Source organism: Ptychodera flava, chromosome 22 (genome assembly GCF_041260155.1).
Source record: "Ptychodera flava strain L36383 chromosome 22, AS_Pfla_20210202, whole genome shotgun sequence".
Lineage (NCBI taxonomy): Eukaryota > Metazoa > Hemichordata > Enteropneusta > Ptychoderidae > Ptychodera > Ptychodera flava.
Window position 1 is genome coordinate 3,686,739 of NC_091949.1, and position 17,780 is coordinate 3,704,518.

A 17,780-nucleotide genomic window follows, 5' to 3' on the forward strand; every position below is an offset into this window, starting at 1 on the left:
GCAGCATTGATTTTCAACGAAGGGATTCTACAAGACAAGTGATGATTCATACATACAACAGCATTGATCAGCAACTCAAAAACTGTTCGTGAATTCTTGCATTTACATACTTATGTCTGTAAAATATCCACCATAAGCATATAATGCAGGAGGAAGTATTGCTGTATTTCCTGGTGAAATACTGACAATACAGTGCAACTCAATACTACAGCTGAGGTCAATGCAATTGTTCAAACTTCAGTCACCAACGACTCAGTTTATGGTGTGACATGTCAACCACTTTTGTGTTTGCACACAAACATGGCCCTTGTGTAAAAAGTGTTAAGACATCAATCTGTACATGTGCACATCCAATTTCAATGTATTTCATATTGCAGGTTATCGGGTGGAAACTGATGTTCCAAAAAAGCAAGAAATATTAGCTTTTGAAGTCATGGAAGCCATGACAACATTAGTGAGCTTCAATGCCAGTAATGCAAGTGAGTGTCTATTATCATTGGTGGATATGCCAGTCTCGAAATGACTAGCCATGATCAGATGACAGGACAATTGTTATATATGCCAGTTTTGAAATCATTAGCCATGACCAGATGACAGGACAATTGTTATATATGCCAGTTTTGAAATCATTAGCCATGACCAGATGACGGGACCATCGTTATATATGCCAGTTTTGAAATCATTAGCCATGACCAGATGACAGGACAATTGTTATATATGCCAGTTTTGAAATCATTAGCCATGATCAGATGACAGGGCAATTGTAATATATATGCCAATTTTGAAATGACAGGGCAATTGTTATATATGCCAGTCTCGAAATCATTAGCCATGACCAGATGATGGGACAATATGCCAGTTTTGAAATCATTAGCCATGATCAGATGACAGGACAATTGTTATATATGCCAGTTTTGAAACATTAGCCATGATCAGATGACAGGGCAATTGTTATATATGCCAGTTTTGAAATCATTAGTCATGACCAGATGACAGGACAATTGTTATATATGCCAATTTTGAAATCATTAGCCGTGATCAGATAACAGAATCATGGCTATATATGCCAGTTTTGAAATAATTGTTGATAGTGTAAATAACTCAGATGAATTACCTTTCATAGCCAGTGATCAAACTGTTCCAAGCTGTACATCTAAGCAGTAAAACTAAAACTACTTGTATTTACATTTTTACACTGACTCAGAAGAAATAAAAATACTTGCCACTGATTGTTGGTTCTCAATTGATATTGAGAACTTTATTCAGCGAACATGTGGTTCAAATTACCTGCAGCAAGTTCAGTTTTTGACATGTTATCTGTGCCCTTCAGGTTGACTGTAACTTTGCAATTGTTATTCAGGCTCAAAATTTTGACTTGTTTTGAAGCTTTTGAAGTAAATGAAAATTTGTGTCTTGTTTTTTTGTGAAAATCAAAAAATGTCATATTCCCCATAGAGTTCAGATAAGGATAGCATTCAGTTTGAATTTGAAATATGGATATATGCCAGGTAATGTCTCTACTTCCATAGTACCAAACTTTGCATAGTGACCCTTCATTCTTATTCTTGATTTTTAAAGAGAATGGTTTAAAGTTTCCTTGAAGAAAGGTTTAGTAAATTTGTTTATGAATTTGCAATATATTTGGCAGGGAAAGGTGGTCAGTCGTCAAGTTCAACCTACAGTAGCTAGAATCAAATTATCTAAATTAAGATTTGGTTCTTTAACTCTTATCCTGCCAAGTCTGTCACTTACCCATATGCCATGTCAGTAAAAATTGTAGTGTGTTAAAACCTACTCCTGTTTGCACCTACTTGCATGTATTTCATAGTGAGTCTGGTCAGTAAAAGTCATGTTTATAGTAACTTTGTTTTCAGGGACCTTCAAATATTTAAGTCTTTGTTGAAACAGGACATGTCATGCCTTACTGATTTTGACCCAGCGTTACCTGAAAGTGACAGTTGAACTTAGCTGGATAAATATTAGGCCTTGAATGTAAAACCAAGTCACTTCAATTTTGTTCATTTTTCAGGTGTGTTTCGTGAGAGTGGTGGAGCAAGGTGTGCTCACAACTTGGTTCCATATGTGCAATGTAGGAAACAAGCCCTTGGCATTGTGCAACAGTTGATTTTATCTAGTGGTGGTGATGATGATATGGGGACACTGTTTAGTATGATGCATTCATCGCCACAAACAGCATTACAATTCAAAACAGATATTTTACAGGTCAGTTCTATCGTTGTAAGAGTGAAATTGAAAGACAATAATTGTATGGGAAAAGCCACCTTTCCAACAGACAGTACCAAATCTAGTTTTACCACTTTCCTGTTCTCACAGCAAGACTTCCAGTTCCAATATGTACCAGCCAATAAATGTAATGCTTGCTAGGAATATGCAATGTATGTAACCTCAGCCATTCCACTCTAAGCTTGTAACATGCACATCATCTGTCTCTCCATGTAGTTAGTTCATTAATCTCAACTTTATACCATCGTTTTTATGCATGCAAGAAAACAGCAGCAATTTTCATACTTTATTAAGAAACAGTGGCAAACTCAGCATGAAAAGTCAATATAATTGACATCAGGTACGGTACATATATGAATTAGCTCCAGATTTTGTATGTTAAAAAGTACACCACAAATGAAAACTTTTGAACTCATACATTAATTAGATGGCTGTTGATGAATCATAATGATATGTGTGTATCAGGCTGAATGACTGAAATAGTCTTTTGTTTTTTCTTTCCACAGTCTTTGTTGTTTGTGTTACGGGAAAGCCACAGATCAAGAACAGTGTTCAGGAAAGTTGGTGGTTTTGTGTACGTTATGTCTGTACTAGTTTCTATGGAAGGATGTCTTGCAGAGCCACCCAAAGCACCATGGGATACCGGTATGTATCATATTTAATCAATGGATCAGGCTGTCACTGTGATGCCAATATCAAACTTTACTGATGTACGGTACAATGCGGTGCTTTCATTTAGTATCTGTTTCAAATATAAAATATTGTAATTTTACAAAAAGTTTGAGGTGTTTGGACAAAAAACTCTCTCCTCAACACTCACCCTTTGATAACTCCCCCTTGATAGGACTACCATTCCCTAATGTTGCCTCACAAGAAGATAACAACTTGACCTCTGCTTTAGGATGAAAAGCTATTACATGCATACATGAAGAAAATTACATGAAATAATATAGACAAATACACAATAATTTATTCATTTGTGGACCTTTTGGTTTGTTACATTTTGAGTACATATTGTGTTGTTTTAGATAAGATCTAGTTTAATTTACTATGCTTTGTTCATTTGGTTAATATTTACATATTCAATGATTTTCTGTATTATGATGATATTTCAGCTGACCCACGTAGTGTCCTACAACTACTTCACATTGTATTTCAAACCTTGACTGCAGCAATGAGACATGAACCAGCCAATGCAAAGTTCTTCATGTCAGAGGTGAGTAATAGTATAAACGCAGTCAAATTATGTTGATGGAGTGCCCACAATGATTTTAATTTTTTGTCTGGTAGTAATATGGTATTTTGTATGGGTAGCCATTTGTGTGGATACCTGTGCAATCATTTAAGACGGCATGCAAATTGTGTATGATACTTTCCTCAAGCAAGCATATGCTACCAGTATAATGCCACTCTGTAGAGACTTCAGACAATCTCATCTCCTGACAAGTGTCCTGGTAGTGAAGTGAAATACATATGCATATGATATATAGTGGGCATAAAATGTACATGGATTTTACTATTCAAGTCTAATATTTCAATCTGTACCATTCAATCTGCTGTTAATAATCCAACTTACATTATACCAGTATATCAATAGCAAAAACATAGCAATCTGATTGAAATGAAATACCGCAGTTTGGAACCTTTCCAAGTGGCCCTGAATACAAACTAATTTTCTAAAATGAGGAGCTTATTGGAAAGGGAATGAAGGATCAATTTGCTGAAATTAATACATAAAACGGAATACAATAATTACAGTAAAAGTGTATCCAGTTTCTCAATCGTGTATACAGATGGTTAATTGTAATGAGGTCTGTGGTGTTGTCTGACAGTCACTGTGTGCGTACATAGAAACAAGTTTAGCTGTGCATTATATCAGTCAAATGTTATTATTCATATTTCACTGGCAGTGTAATACGTATACCTTATTTAAGCTTTTTAGTTTGAGCAAAATCCTTTTTCAAATGTTTCATACCAAAATTTAAATATATTGTTATCATATAAAAACAATAAACCCTCCCCAACGACGTGTATACCACTCGGATTTGACCAGTTCACTCCACATATGCACTTGCTATCTCCAAGTGTATGTGTCTTGAACTTGTCAAAATCTAATGGTATCTGTTGCTGGAGTTGGTTATTGCTAATCACCCATCAAAAGTGCTTTATGTGTCAACTGGAAGCTTTCATATATATCTGCTATGTATGCAGAACATTTGATGAAATGAAATGATTTAGGAGTATTACAAAGTTGAATATTGGTAATAAGTGACAAAAATAATAGCAATTTCATGTATTTCAAGCATGAACAAATCAAAAAGGGTAGTTATGTTACGCTATTGTCCTTTGGTGAATGGTATGATTTTTTTTGCAATGATGGATGTGTTGATATGGTCTCTTAAAATTTGCCCAGACTTGGTTTTTGGTTTCAGTTGGCCATTTCTACAGAAATGAAATATTTTGATAAAACCTCTTTGTGCAGTTGATGTGACAGTAGACAAACCTCAGATTTGAATCTAGAAACACAAACATTACTCATGTTTGCTGACTCATTTATATTATAAACATTAACCCTTTCCCTGGCAGACAGTATCACTTCCCTATCAGCCAACTGAGTGAAAGCGGTATCGAGCCAAAACCATATGTATTTCCACCCATTTGGCTTGGTCTGTTAAAACAGTTTTAGTCCATAAAAATCATGTTTACAGTATCTGTGATTTCAGGGGTCTTTAAATGTTCCAATTTTTTTGTTAAAATACACCAAATGGGATACATTATGTGTCACTAGTTTTAACGAACTTGACCTGATGGTGAAATATGAATTTGGCAGGAAAAGGGTTAAAGTAGATATGTTTCCATATGTATGTTATTTATGGATGGGTGAAATGTTTGTGCATTTATTTATGAATGAATGAATTTGAAAGCTTTTTTGCAGAAGAACTATTTCTCATATCATACAATGTATACTGTGTATAATTTGTATTCTTGGTTTATTTTTCTAGGTTCGATTTGAAAGTTTGACAGATGCCATCAGGTTACTTGGATTCTTCTCATCAGATAGTTATTTACAATCTCCATTTCATAATAATAGTCTTCAAGTTGATATACCCTCTAGTACCCAACCATTTTACAATCTATTTGACATTGAAAGCAGGTATGTCAGAGTAATTCAAATATTCATATTTCTCATGTCCATAAGCGTATGTTGTAGCCTAAATCCTTGTTATACATCTTTGCACAGCTCTTTGTATAGATCAATAAATAGATTGTTTTTTTCTGAATATTTTGTACCGTTTTATATTTGAATCAAGTAAGCCTACAAGCTAGTCTACAGTCTGTATGTGTGACATGATATCATGGAATTAATCAAAACGTTTTTGTATCTCTGAGCTACTGTTATGGCAACTTGTCGGGACTAAAATATGGCAGAAAATGATGTCAGTACTGGCAATGATGACTTAAATTGACATCAATTGAACTTGTACCTTCTTGATTGGAAATCTCATGTTCTCATTGGAAATCTCATGTTCACACTGTATATTCTAAAGCTTTGTAGAGAATGTGCATCGGGGTGATCTATGAATGCATTTTGGAAATATTCCAATTCTTTAATTGCCTGTATCAAGACAGTGCATTGTATGTATATCAAAATCTATTTGGATGCCATAGCAATTGCCAATGTTAACGCAGTAATATAATGCTGTAGCTGGTTTGTGTCCACATTTGTATGTATACTTTATAACTTAGTAAGATTGGGTTTAGTGTACCTTTTTCCATGTGCCAATGGGAACTGTTATGAGTGAGTATATTAATAAACCTATTTATGATTAGTTATAGTGGTGGTATCACTGCTGGTCTGAAGTCTGCATGTCTTCTCTTCCGATGTTTGTATGACCTTGCGATAGATGCATTTGAAAGGTAAGAAATAGACTTACTGTATGTGGTAGGTAGCAATCAGTTCTACACTCAGATTATCTCACATAGTCAATTGAAGGGTATTGTTTTTATAGTGTTTACCTATTTAAACCATGTAGGCCGCAGTCCTATTTTGAATGGAGATGTGAAAATATGAAATTTGAAGAGAGAATTGAAAATCAATAAAAATATTTGTGTGGTAAGGTATGAATGAAAGCATGGTTGACGTTTCAAGAAATATAGTGAAAATAAACACAGAGCAATACCTATGGAAGATGTTCCATTTCATTCCATCAGAGGAGAGAAATTCATACATAAGTACTGTATGGTGCAGAATTAATCTGGTGATGAATTGATATTTTGTGGTATTTTTTATGGAGGTTAATAAGCTTCAAGTCTAAGAAAAATTAAAATAGAAAAGGAAGTTGACGGTAGCCAGTTGAGTAACACTGTCATCCTTAAATGATGACTGGCCAGTATTTGAAAAAAACACAGAAACTTTAATTCAATTCTTTCATTGATAACATAAATGCATGCAATTTTTCCTGTTGCTTTAATGAAATGTCATTATTGTTGTTTTGCAGAAAATCTGCAGAGACCCCAATCACGTCACCAGCAGTATCTAGACATGTACATGATGCTTTCACACCTAAACCATCACCACCAGCATCTCCTATGAGAAAACCACAAACTCTGTCTACATCAAAACCACAGTCTGCAGGCACCACACCAACATCTATCAGTGATGACTCGCAGAGATTGAAGTCACCGAGTAGATCCCCATCTAGATCACAAGTTCAAACACCAGTGTCTCTCTATGTATCACCACCAACTCATCCTACAATAGTACATCCTGGAGCTGTTATTTCAATACTGGATTTACTGCCAGCCATACAATGCAAACAGAATACACAGGTAAGCTTGCAATTACCATATAGGACTTTTACACGTGTCAATATTAGAAAATTTTGACAATGCAAATATGTGGTGGAGCATTTTACTTGGAGTTTCTCAATCTTTAATTCATCAAATGTTTTACTTCTTATTATCATTATTGTTATCACAGTTGAAATTATGTCTGATGGTTATAATATTTTAGCCACCATTTTAAGCTTTTATTATCATTATTGTTATCACAGTTGAAATTATGTCTGATGGTTATAATATTTTAGCCACCATTTTGTAGCATAAGCCTGACAAAAGGAGTTCATATGATAGGTCACCAGTGGAAAAAGACAATGTATGTATGCATGTCTGTTTCCTTGCCTGTCTGTCTTTCTCCATGTGTGTATGCATATATGTATATTTACCTGTAATACAACTAAGCACCAGCTTTTGCCAACATTTCAAAGCCTTTAAAAGAAAAAATACAAGGAATCTCCTCCCTCTTATTTATTTTAATCAAAATTTTACACAATTATAGGAATAAGATATGTTTGTTTTCCTAGTATTTGTAGCTTTAGACTCAATTATTTTCCATTCATATTTGTTTGCAGTTGCATTGTAAGGTGAAGGGTGACGAATTCGGACGCGCACACGCTTTAGAACGTTTCTGCGCATATTTAACTCCAGCCTGCCGCAAATGGGTTATTTTGTAGGGCATGTATTTACATCACCTGTCATTGTTGAAATTGCACTTTTACCTAATTTTTGACCCAGTGTCTTAGAAATACATGTGACCTATAACTTGTCATATTTGACCCCTAGGAAGCTGGTTTTTATTCAATATGAGCGAAAAATTAACATTTCTCTCCCATTTATATGGCGCAAATTACCCATTCACCTGGAGATATTGTAAAAAGTAGCGTGGTGACACCCTTTTATTAAAAGCGTAAACTAAATGGTATTATGTCAGGAGTTTATTCGCCAAGTTTGGTCAAAATGACACCATTCAAAGCGACAGGAAGAAAAGTTCGAAAATTATATAGTGATATAATTTCGATATCGTCATTTTGTAATCGATACTTATGTTAAAATTTCTTCACAAACATCATGAAAACTATACATTCAATAAATATGGATCCTAAGTCTTGGTGTTTATTAAAATTAACTCATTTGCTAAGCGTTTTATAATTGCTTTCTTTAGTTTAAGTGAATTATATCATTTTTATTTATTTCTAACGACGCCATTTTAACGTCCGTTTCCATGGAAACAAGCGTGGTGACCCCCATTTTTTATTTCATTTTTGCACTTGCACAACTTCCAGAATATTTGTGCAAAGTTTCAAGAAAATGACACCACAACTTAATTTTGACGTAATTCGTAGTACTTCACCTTAATCTTATCTCTTGAAATCTTGATTGTCAATACAGATGGCAGTGGCATTACAAATCCATGTAGCAGATGTAATACAGAACTTAGTCAAAAGTGAGAGAAACCAACAAGTGATGTGTGAAGCAGGGCTTCTACAAAGACTATTGAAGAGAGCTGCAGTTGCACTGGCAGATGAACAACACCCATTACACAGCTATTTGCAGCATATACTGGAAAGGCTTGCTTCGCAGGCTTTAGAACCCAAAGATCTCAGGTAAGTCCATGTACTTGGTATTGTGTTGAGACATAAATAGCTGTATAATTTAATTTATTCATGAGTATTTACATCTTGGGAGGATACGGCTCTTACACAGAAATCACATGTCTGCAATCAGCCACATGAATGAGGAATAAGGGGGATTATATATTTATCACATGCATAGACCCAATTTGTTGTGAATTAAGCTTTGGGTATGGTATTTCAAACTTATGCTGGGAGAGAATGATGGGACTATTTGTAAAGAATTCAAGCAGTCATGTTATGTCGTCACAGCTGACATGACCTGTTCATAGTCATGTCATAGTTAACTTCATGCTGAAGCTTCTCTTGTGGATAATAGCAACTCTCGTTGAGGTTTTTCTGTGCAAATCAAGTGCAAATATAAAAGACCAGGCATTTTAATGCAAGGTGTTTATGTGGTACATGGATGTGCAAGCGGGACATAGCAACATATACATGTATTGCTAGCTGGAACAACAATGACAATGGGGAATTGGAGATTGATATTCATGAACTGTAGGGTGTCGATACTACCTCTCTGCATGGCCATAGGCTTACCGTACTAAAGCAGTGTATGTCAGAGGAAAATCGTTGTCATGGATTTTGATTTGTATATGACGTGGAGCAATCATTTGCCTTAGAATGAATGTCATGCAATCAGTCAATAAAAAAAAAATAATACTTCACTCAGAAAGGTGTGAAAGTGGCATTGTTTCACTCTGTACAAAGACAGTCTGCTGACTTCATTTCAAATTAAAGTCACAGTTCAAAAGTTCAAAGCATAGACTATGGCAGCCCAGCTGAGCATACAATGTTGGGACAGCCACAAGAATAAAGTAGTTACAGATTGAAGGAGCATGGCAACCAAACACTCTGATTGTTCGCTTGAGAGAACGCTGTGGTTTATGTTCATTTTTCCAAGACATATGTCAGTAACCCTCAAATTTCTTCAAAGGCTATGATATGATAATCCAGGAGTTCACAGGGTTAAGTTTACATTTTATTGCATTTGATAAGCTATGCAGATTTGCAATTTGTTGAACCAACTTTATAAAAACTTTTCTGACATGTTTCTTTCCTTTGTTTATATTATAGAGATTTTCTGCGACTTGGACAACCGCTTTGTTGTACTGGTTGGGATGAAAAATATGACAGCATGGAGAATATATCCTCTGGTTCATCAACGGCCATAGAACAGTCAGTTGAGTCAAATTCCTCTGATAACAAATCAACTCATTCAATGGAGATTTTACCAACCAAATGTAACTGTAATCTTTGCAAGGTAGAAGGAGACAGTGTACCACTGACACGGGTCAAATGTCTGGTATCCATGACAACCCCTCGTGATGTTCGTCTACATGGGGCATCAGTAACGCCATCTTTTGTAGAATTTGATATGAGTGCTGAAGGCTTTGGATGTCTATATTTACCAAGCATTGCCCCACAGCAACCACCCACTGTTACTGTAGTATCTGTACCAGGAGTAGTTGGTGGTGTAGAAAACACTGTTGTTGGAGGCATCGGATCAGGTAAACACTCATCTTACATTATCAAACATTCAGCCAACTAACCAATCATATCTCTGCCATGTTATTACTCTTTAAAGGCAGGCAGAATGTGATACAATACCTTACTGGCGGTTTTATGACTGAGTGTAAATTATTTGATGTATCCTATATAAAGTAATTTTGATAACACTGGATTTTATAAACATTGCCTCATCACCCAGGGAAACACATGTGTAACAATACTGCTACATCTTGTACATCAGAATAGATTCATTGCTATCTGTTTTCAAATGAAAGGCCATTGGAAAGATATCTGCCGTGGAGCAATTATCCTCAAAGAGAGCTACACTCCCTCACTGTCATTTGTGCATTCTTAGCGATTGATATGCAAAATAATCAATCTCAAATTGTAAATGGCAATTGACCTATATTTTTTTTACAAGCACGTGAAATGTTTTGACTATTTTGCTTGTTTCATTCTTCATGTAGACTATTAGTAACCATGTATTATTATCAGAAAACTTGTGGTAATAAAGTCAAAATGAATCATTTGATTAATACATGACACATTTTCCCTAGTTCAGTCTCGATGATAAAAACCTTACCCTGGTCTACAGCTACGCCAGTCACATGCATACTTTAGTTCTATGTATACATGTTTATTGCATATGCTGTAGTGTTGTTATGCATCTGTTATCATTTCCATTGCATGGTAAAAAGAGATTGAATGATATGACCACCAGTAATGATTACATTTGATTTGTTTTTACCTTACAGGAGAAAGAGTTTTTCCACCGCAATCTGGTATTACATATTCTGTCTGGTTGTGTGTGGATAGATTCAGTTCACCAATAGCTGATCCTCATCCTGTACGGCTACTTACAGTCACTAGGAATGTTTCTGGCAGTGAAAACCATTTTGTTTGCCTGTCTGTAAATCTTGCAGCTCAAGATAGGACTCTTGTTGTCAGCACACTGGAAGACAAAGTACAACAAAAAAGTTAGTAACAATATATCATTTTAGCAGTGTGAGAATTGCTATTGTCAATGCAGTTTGCATCTTTTATGCCGCTAGATCAAAACAATTGCAAATACAACCATCCATTTCAACATAATGTTTCATTTCTACACAAAAGCAGCCATTTAAATTCATATATACTCATGTACACACTCATGATCACTGAAGATGGCGATAATCGACAGCTGAATTTGTTAACTGTCAATAAACATATGGCTGTTGAACATCATTGTTATCAGTGTACCCGTGAAACAATCCAGGTAAATGAGGAAATGTTTAATACAGTGAAGATTTACACAACTGATGATAGAGAAAGACTTGATCTGTTGTTATCCTCAATTGAAAGACAGCTTTGTTTAGGGATGGAATTTACATTGTTGTTTAAAGAGTGTTTGTAGAATAGCAATGGCCATGCAACCAAAGTTATAACAGAAGAATTATGTGCTGCAACTGATAATGTTGGATTTTGGGGTTCTATAAGGGAAGATGTTAAGCTGTGGACTTTCTTAATATGAAAGATGAATATAGCTTCACCATATTTACATGGATTAATAGAAGATTATGTCTTGATTTTTTATTAGATCCAGAAGATATGTCTACACCATCGCATGGAGAATCTGTCGCTAAATTTTGGATCCCAGAATTGGCACAAGAAGGTCAATGGCATCACCTGGTTGTGGTTCTCAACAGAGCAGTACTGAAAAATAGTTCAGTGTCTGTGTATTTGAATGGTATACTCATGAACTCTCAAAAGGTAAGTATCTGTGTGTGGATTTGTCATTATTGATGTTGGAAAGGAGACTCTGCCACAAAGTGACATTGAAAAGTATGTGCAGCTATTGTCATAATGGAGATTGATGTTGTTGTGTTATTGTCACTATTTTTGATCAGCAATAAATGTCAGTTGGTGAAAGGTCTGGGATTCCATTTGATTTGTTGACAGTGCCTACTGTTAAAGCTGAAGTCGGATGTATTTTCACAAAATCATGCTTGTTTTGGCCACTAGAAGAAAACTGTTTCGTTGTTTGTGTTCTGTAAAATGCCCATACACAGTGTCACTGTCTATACATGTAGCCCCAGCTTTATATACACTGTAGAGGATTAAGAATAATTCATTGATTTGTCTTCTGTTTCTTAGCTTCATTACATCCAGACAAACCCAGGAGGAGGGACATCCAGTCCAGCCAACATTCAAACCATTTATGCCTTTGTAGGCACACCACCTAGCCAACACTGTCCATCAAGGTTGCTATGGAGATTGGGTCCAGCACATTTGCTTGAAGATGCTTTGAATGGTACAGCTATAACTGCAATCACTAAACTTGGACCTAATTATGTAGGAAGTTTCCAGGCTCCTCATCACCAAGGTAAATATTAACACTCTTATAGAAATACTGTGCAGTGAGAACAAAACTTTCCATTATTTCTGTGTGTATGTAAATGTAGTGTTCTGTAAACTTTAAGTGATATGTAAGTTGGTCAAGCTAATGATTCCTAATGCAATATTAGAACAATACCGTCTGCTCTGCAGAATTACTTCAACAATTCATGTAGCAGGTGACGTTCTACTGGTTATGCTGAGGCAGAAGAATATTATTATCAATTGTCAGACTGGCACCTTACTTTTGAGGATGTTTTCAAAGATATCCCTGTAATATCCAATATTCACCCTTTGCGTGTAATGTACAGTGAAATGCCTTGCAATCGTAGCTTCTCTAGAAAAAGATTGCCATTACTAATAATAACTTTTTTAATCTGCAGGAATCAAAGTATTCAAACCTGATTCCAATGTGACATTAGTTATTGAAGATAAACTAATGTTTGGAATTCATGCCCATGCATTGTCATTGTTGACAATTTCAAAGATTCGTAAAGTCTACAACAAAGTAGATAGCAAGGCGGTGGCAAAACAGGTAAGTATCCCTCTGACAGGTATCTACACCTAATGTTAGCTGTAGTGTCTAAATAAACAGTTGAAAAAGAACTTGGTACAAATCAACTAATGTGTTGTTAAGTTACTTTACCAACTGATAAGCTATGTTTGACATTCATCAACTAATTGATCATTTCACATTTCACAAAGTGAAGGTCAAGGCTTCTATGAATTCTTACTGATCTGACACCACTGCAGACTTGTCATTACTTATTATTAATTCATTTAGAATCCTATTCTGATTACCAATAAGTTTTATCAAAAGAGCCATATTTCACTCTTATATAACTTTATTCCTGTACCAAGAAAGAGAAAGTTACAGTGATATTGCAAGCTTTAAGGCAAATTCCATGGTCAAAAATAGGCACACAGTCCATGTAGCCGGCAATGAGATGCAAATGATATGCGGTAAAGGTCTCCTCGACTAACTTTCAGCTGGTTGCTCACTTTCTAGGATTTTTATAGTATTTTATACAAAGGCACAGACTTATTCTACCTTCAACTTAAAACTGATAGTGATTTTGTAGCTCGCTCTTTACTATTTTTCATAGTTTTTGGTAGCCGGTAACAGACACTTCGTGTTCGTGTCGGCTACACGGACGATCTGCCCAAAAATAACCTGTCTTACAAGTTACTAGGAGAAGGAGAATTTCAACCTGTCGTTGAATAGCACGTGGAATTTCAAATAAGTAAATAAACATGACTGCACTGTTGGGAATCATGGTGTTTATGTAAATACAGTATAAATTTTGCCAAGTATGCATTCATTGAAGTGTGCTATTATTGTCTATTTACAGCTTGGACTGTCTTCTCATGAGAATGCCACACCAATCCGAGTCTTGCAGAATTCTGTTGGCCATCTGAATGGCCCAGCTAGATCACTTGGTGCAATATTGCTTGGTAACATAGGTTAGTTTCAACATTCACAGTTACCATCAATCAGCGTTTGATGTATTCAAATATCAATTGGCATTTGATGTATTTCAATAACCATTTCTGCTGAAATATTACTATGTTGAATTATTTTAACTAATATTTGAAATCTGCCTGTACCTGTTTCGTGTCTGATTTTTCATCTTTTGGCTAAGATTACTGTGAAGTCTAATTTGAATTTTATACATGTACATGCTCTTTTGCACACCAATGTGTGTCTCCAACTTTCAGCTTGGAGTCATCGTCCTTATAAATCTTTATGTCTTTAAAATTCAGTTAATTTTCATGGTAAAATCTGATTAGGCACAGCAATGGTCTTTTGGTTCATGTTTTCATCTGTTAATATGATTCCCGGCTTTGATTAGCGACAGAATTCCCGGCTTTGACTTATAACAGTGATTCATATACTGTATCACTTCATACAATATTTAGACAATTTTGGGACCAATCCTGCAAGCATGCTAGCAGGGTACGCTTACCCATTCCGGACACCTGGTACCACCACTAACTATCAGTGGTTCAGGATGGTCCTACTTAAATTTGTAAATCACAAATGTCCCATGGACCTGGTAATGTGTTACCTTGAATGGAAATGATTATTGGACCAGTTTAATGTCATATATGAAGTCATGTTTTCATCCTAATATATTATGTTGTTAAATTGTTATCCAGGTGTAAGAACATTTTGTCCAAAGCCAGTTGCAAGAACATTAGAAAATGTTGGTGGGTCTGCAGCATTGCTTGGATTGATTGCCATGGCAACAGATGTGGAAGGGTTGTATGCAGCGGTAAAAGCTTTAGTTTGTGTTGTCAAAAATAATGGACCAGCTTTACAAGAAATGGAACGAACCAGAGGTTACCAGGTATGGCATAGTGTACAAGGATATTTTGTTATAATTTGATTTTGTTGAGACTTTTGCTGTGAAAAATTCCATAAGTATAGAGCTTTAGCATTTGTGAATAGTCATCCCACTTAAATGCAGATACATCTTTGTATTACATTTCATTCTTATTTATTTTGGTTGTTGTTTTTCAAACAATAATGACTGTCTCAAGTTTTGTACCAGTATATGGAACCACATATATCTACTCTTGGACAAGTAACCTCTCCCAGTGCTGACATGTTAAAAAAACAATTAAACACATACATCTTTCAGAGAAAATTTCATCCCCGTATCACTCAATGCACTACTGAACATTGCTTAATGTTGGATATTTATCACATACATACAATATTGCCATCAGCAAGTCAAACCAAACAAATACGTCTTCTAAAATTTCATTGCATATGTTCTCATGCTGTTGTTGTGTAAGACCCCATTCATTTCAGTTATATCCTGGGTATTATTGATAGTCACAATTGATATTTCATTTCAGAGATTGGCAATGCTGTTGAAGAAAAAGAAACATTTATTGAACAGTCACATACTGCACCTGACGTTTTCCCTGGTTGGGACAGTTGACAGTGGTAGAGAAACAACAGTAATACCCAATCCAGTAGCCTTTGAAGATTTACTCTGTGATATGGAGGTAAGTTACAAATTGTATCCTCTACTGTTTGGCCTCAGCAGTTGTATTGTTCAATGGTACACTCCTGGCAAATCCTGGAAATGCTTTTTAGAATGGATTGACCCATTGCAACTTGCATGCCTTATCATCTTGTAAATTTTTTATTAGAAATTTATCTGAAGAACTATCTATCTTGTAAAATGTCAATAGTCCTAGAAAGCTGTTTTGGAACATTGTTTAGCCCTGCATCAATGTTTTGATTGTGCACAGTACTTTCAGATTGTAATGCTATTTGTCACTGTTTAACACTTTCCTCATTAATAGATATGGCATAATGCACCATATGGACTGCAGAAATCTCTCTTTGATCATTTCTTTGAACTACTCATGGAATCAAGGTAAGAACTCTACTCATTGATTCATCATTATTTTCTGTTATTTGGTTTCAATTTCTTGTCAAAGGAGATTTTGCTACTCACAGCTTGTATTTCTAGGTTTTTCAATGTAGATTGCATTGTTTGAGTGTATTTAAGTTAGTATGCACCTTGAAACTACTTTTTCACAAACTTTCCTTAGAAAACTTTCAACCATATTCCTACGTATTCAAAAATAAAAATCGGGTCACTGTTCAAATTTTGGTACTAAAACAAATTACCCAACATTTAGTGGTATTTGAAATTCAAAATAGTGACCCTGTGTTGACTTCATTCCTGTGTTGCCTCTATTGAAAAAGTTAAATTTTTCATTTTCATGAAAAGAAGACCAGTGAGAACTTCACTTCTTCAGCACACACAAGCAGTAAACCAGAAAGTACTGTAAAAATTGTAGAGTCTGAATATCTGTCCTTGAGGTACATTCAAGGTTAAAGTTAATTTGATGTACAGAGAATCTTTCCTTCAGACCCATAGCTTTTTATTAATTGAAAGTTGATTTCAAATTGACTTCAATCTATCTGTCCATCCATTGATCCATATGAGCCATTGATTGTGTCACTGTGAGTGAGAAATTCTTTGCTCAGAATTTGCAGTGGGAAATGCTTTTAAGTTTTTTGTTTTTTAATCAAATTGCAGTGAATCAGAACAGAACCGAAGACTGATGAGAAAACTGAATGTGATATACAAGTTACTTTATATGTTCCAAGATACCAATCTATCACAAAATACAATCCAAGCACTTTGTAGTGTCATCGCAGTGCTACTTCAAGGTACCACAAATGATTCACACATGAGAAGGTATGGTTTCTTTCATAGCATACTTTCTCCCAATACAGACAGATAAGTGTACATTCTCCCAATACAGACAGATAAGTGTACATTCTCCCAATACAGACAGATAAGTGTACATTCTCCCAATACAGACAGATAAGTGTACATTCTCCCAATACAGACAGATAAGTGTACATTCTCCCAATACAGACAGATAAGTGTACATTCTCCCAATACAGACAGATAAGTGTACATTCTCCCAATACAGACAGATAAGTGTACATTCTCCCAATACAGACAGATCAGTGTACATTCTCCCAATACAGACAGATAAGTGTACATTCTCCCAATACAGACAGATCAGTGTACATTCTCCCAATACAGACAGATAAGTGTACATTCTCCCAATACAGACAGATAAGTGTACATTCTCCCAATACAGACAGATAAGTGTACATTCTGCCAATACAGACAGATAAGTGTGAATACTCTCTCAATGTTTGGCACTCAGGCATTGAAAACTGCAGTCTTCCATCATCATATCAACATTGTACAGAGATTTTGAGAAACTCTGGAGCAGAAAATGATTTTCACTTTATTTTTCCATTATGCTGTTTGAAGTCAGTTTATGAAGTAGTTTTAAACTGCTTATAAATAGTAAACAACACAAACAACAAAACTCTGGAATGTATCACTGTTTTTACAATTCACATGGATACACAAAGTAACTCTTAAATTACACATCCTGCTCCAAATGTGGTAACCACCAGATACTAATTTCATATTGTCCATAGAAAAGATCAAAAGTAGCATTTTGAACTGCTTGCATATGCTTTCAGCTCTCTGATATCTTCATTGACACATGGTCACTCCATGTGGAGTGACCGTGATTGACACAAGTGAAGTGAATTTTGTTGAGTGACTGTGACTGACACATGTGAAGTGAATTTTGTTTACAAATTTCATAGCCTTCAACAATTGC

General features: G+C 35.4%; 1 protein-coding gene across 1 annotated transcript in view; it reads left to right on the plus strand.

Annotated features, from left to right (window-relative positions):
* LOC139122477 (WD repeat and FYVE domain-containing protein 3-like) overlaps positions 1-17,780 on the plus strand; it is a 74,034-nt gene that overhangs the window by 15,136 nt on the left and 41,118 nt on the right. The window contains 18 exon segments of the mRNA XM_070687874.1: positions 378-479; positions 2,030-2,223; positions 2,751-2,889; positions 3,360-3,460; positions 5,247-5,398; positions 6,076-6,162; positions 6,744-7,074; positions 8,473-8,687; positions 9,789-10,222; positions 10,979-11,200; positions 11,800-11,972; positions 12,357-12,585; positions 12,980-13,131; positions 13,949-14,060; positions 14,757-14,947; positions 15,462-15,614; positions 15,918-15,991; positions 16,664-16,825. Coding sequence (XP_070543975.1) covers positions 378-479; positions 2,030-2,223; positions 2,751-2,889; positions 3,360-3,460; positions 5,247-5,398; positions 6,076-6,162; positions 6,744-7,074; positions 8,473-8,687; positions 9,789-10,222; positions 10,979-11,200; positions 11,800-11,972; positions 12,357-12,585; positions 12,980-13,131; positions 13,949-14,060; positions 14,757-14,947; positions 15,462-15,614; positions 15,918-15,991; positions 16,664-16,825 — 3,223 coding nt within the window.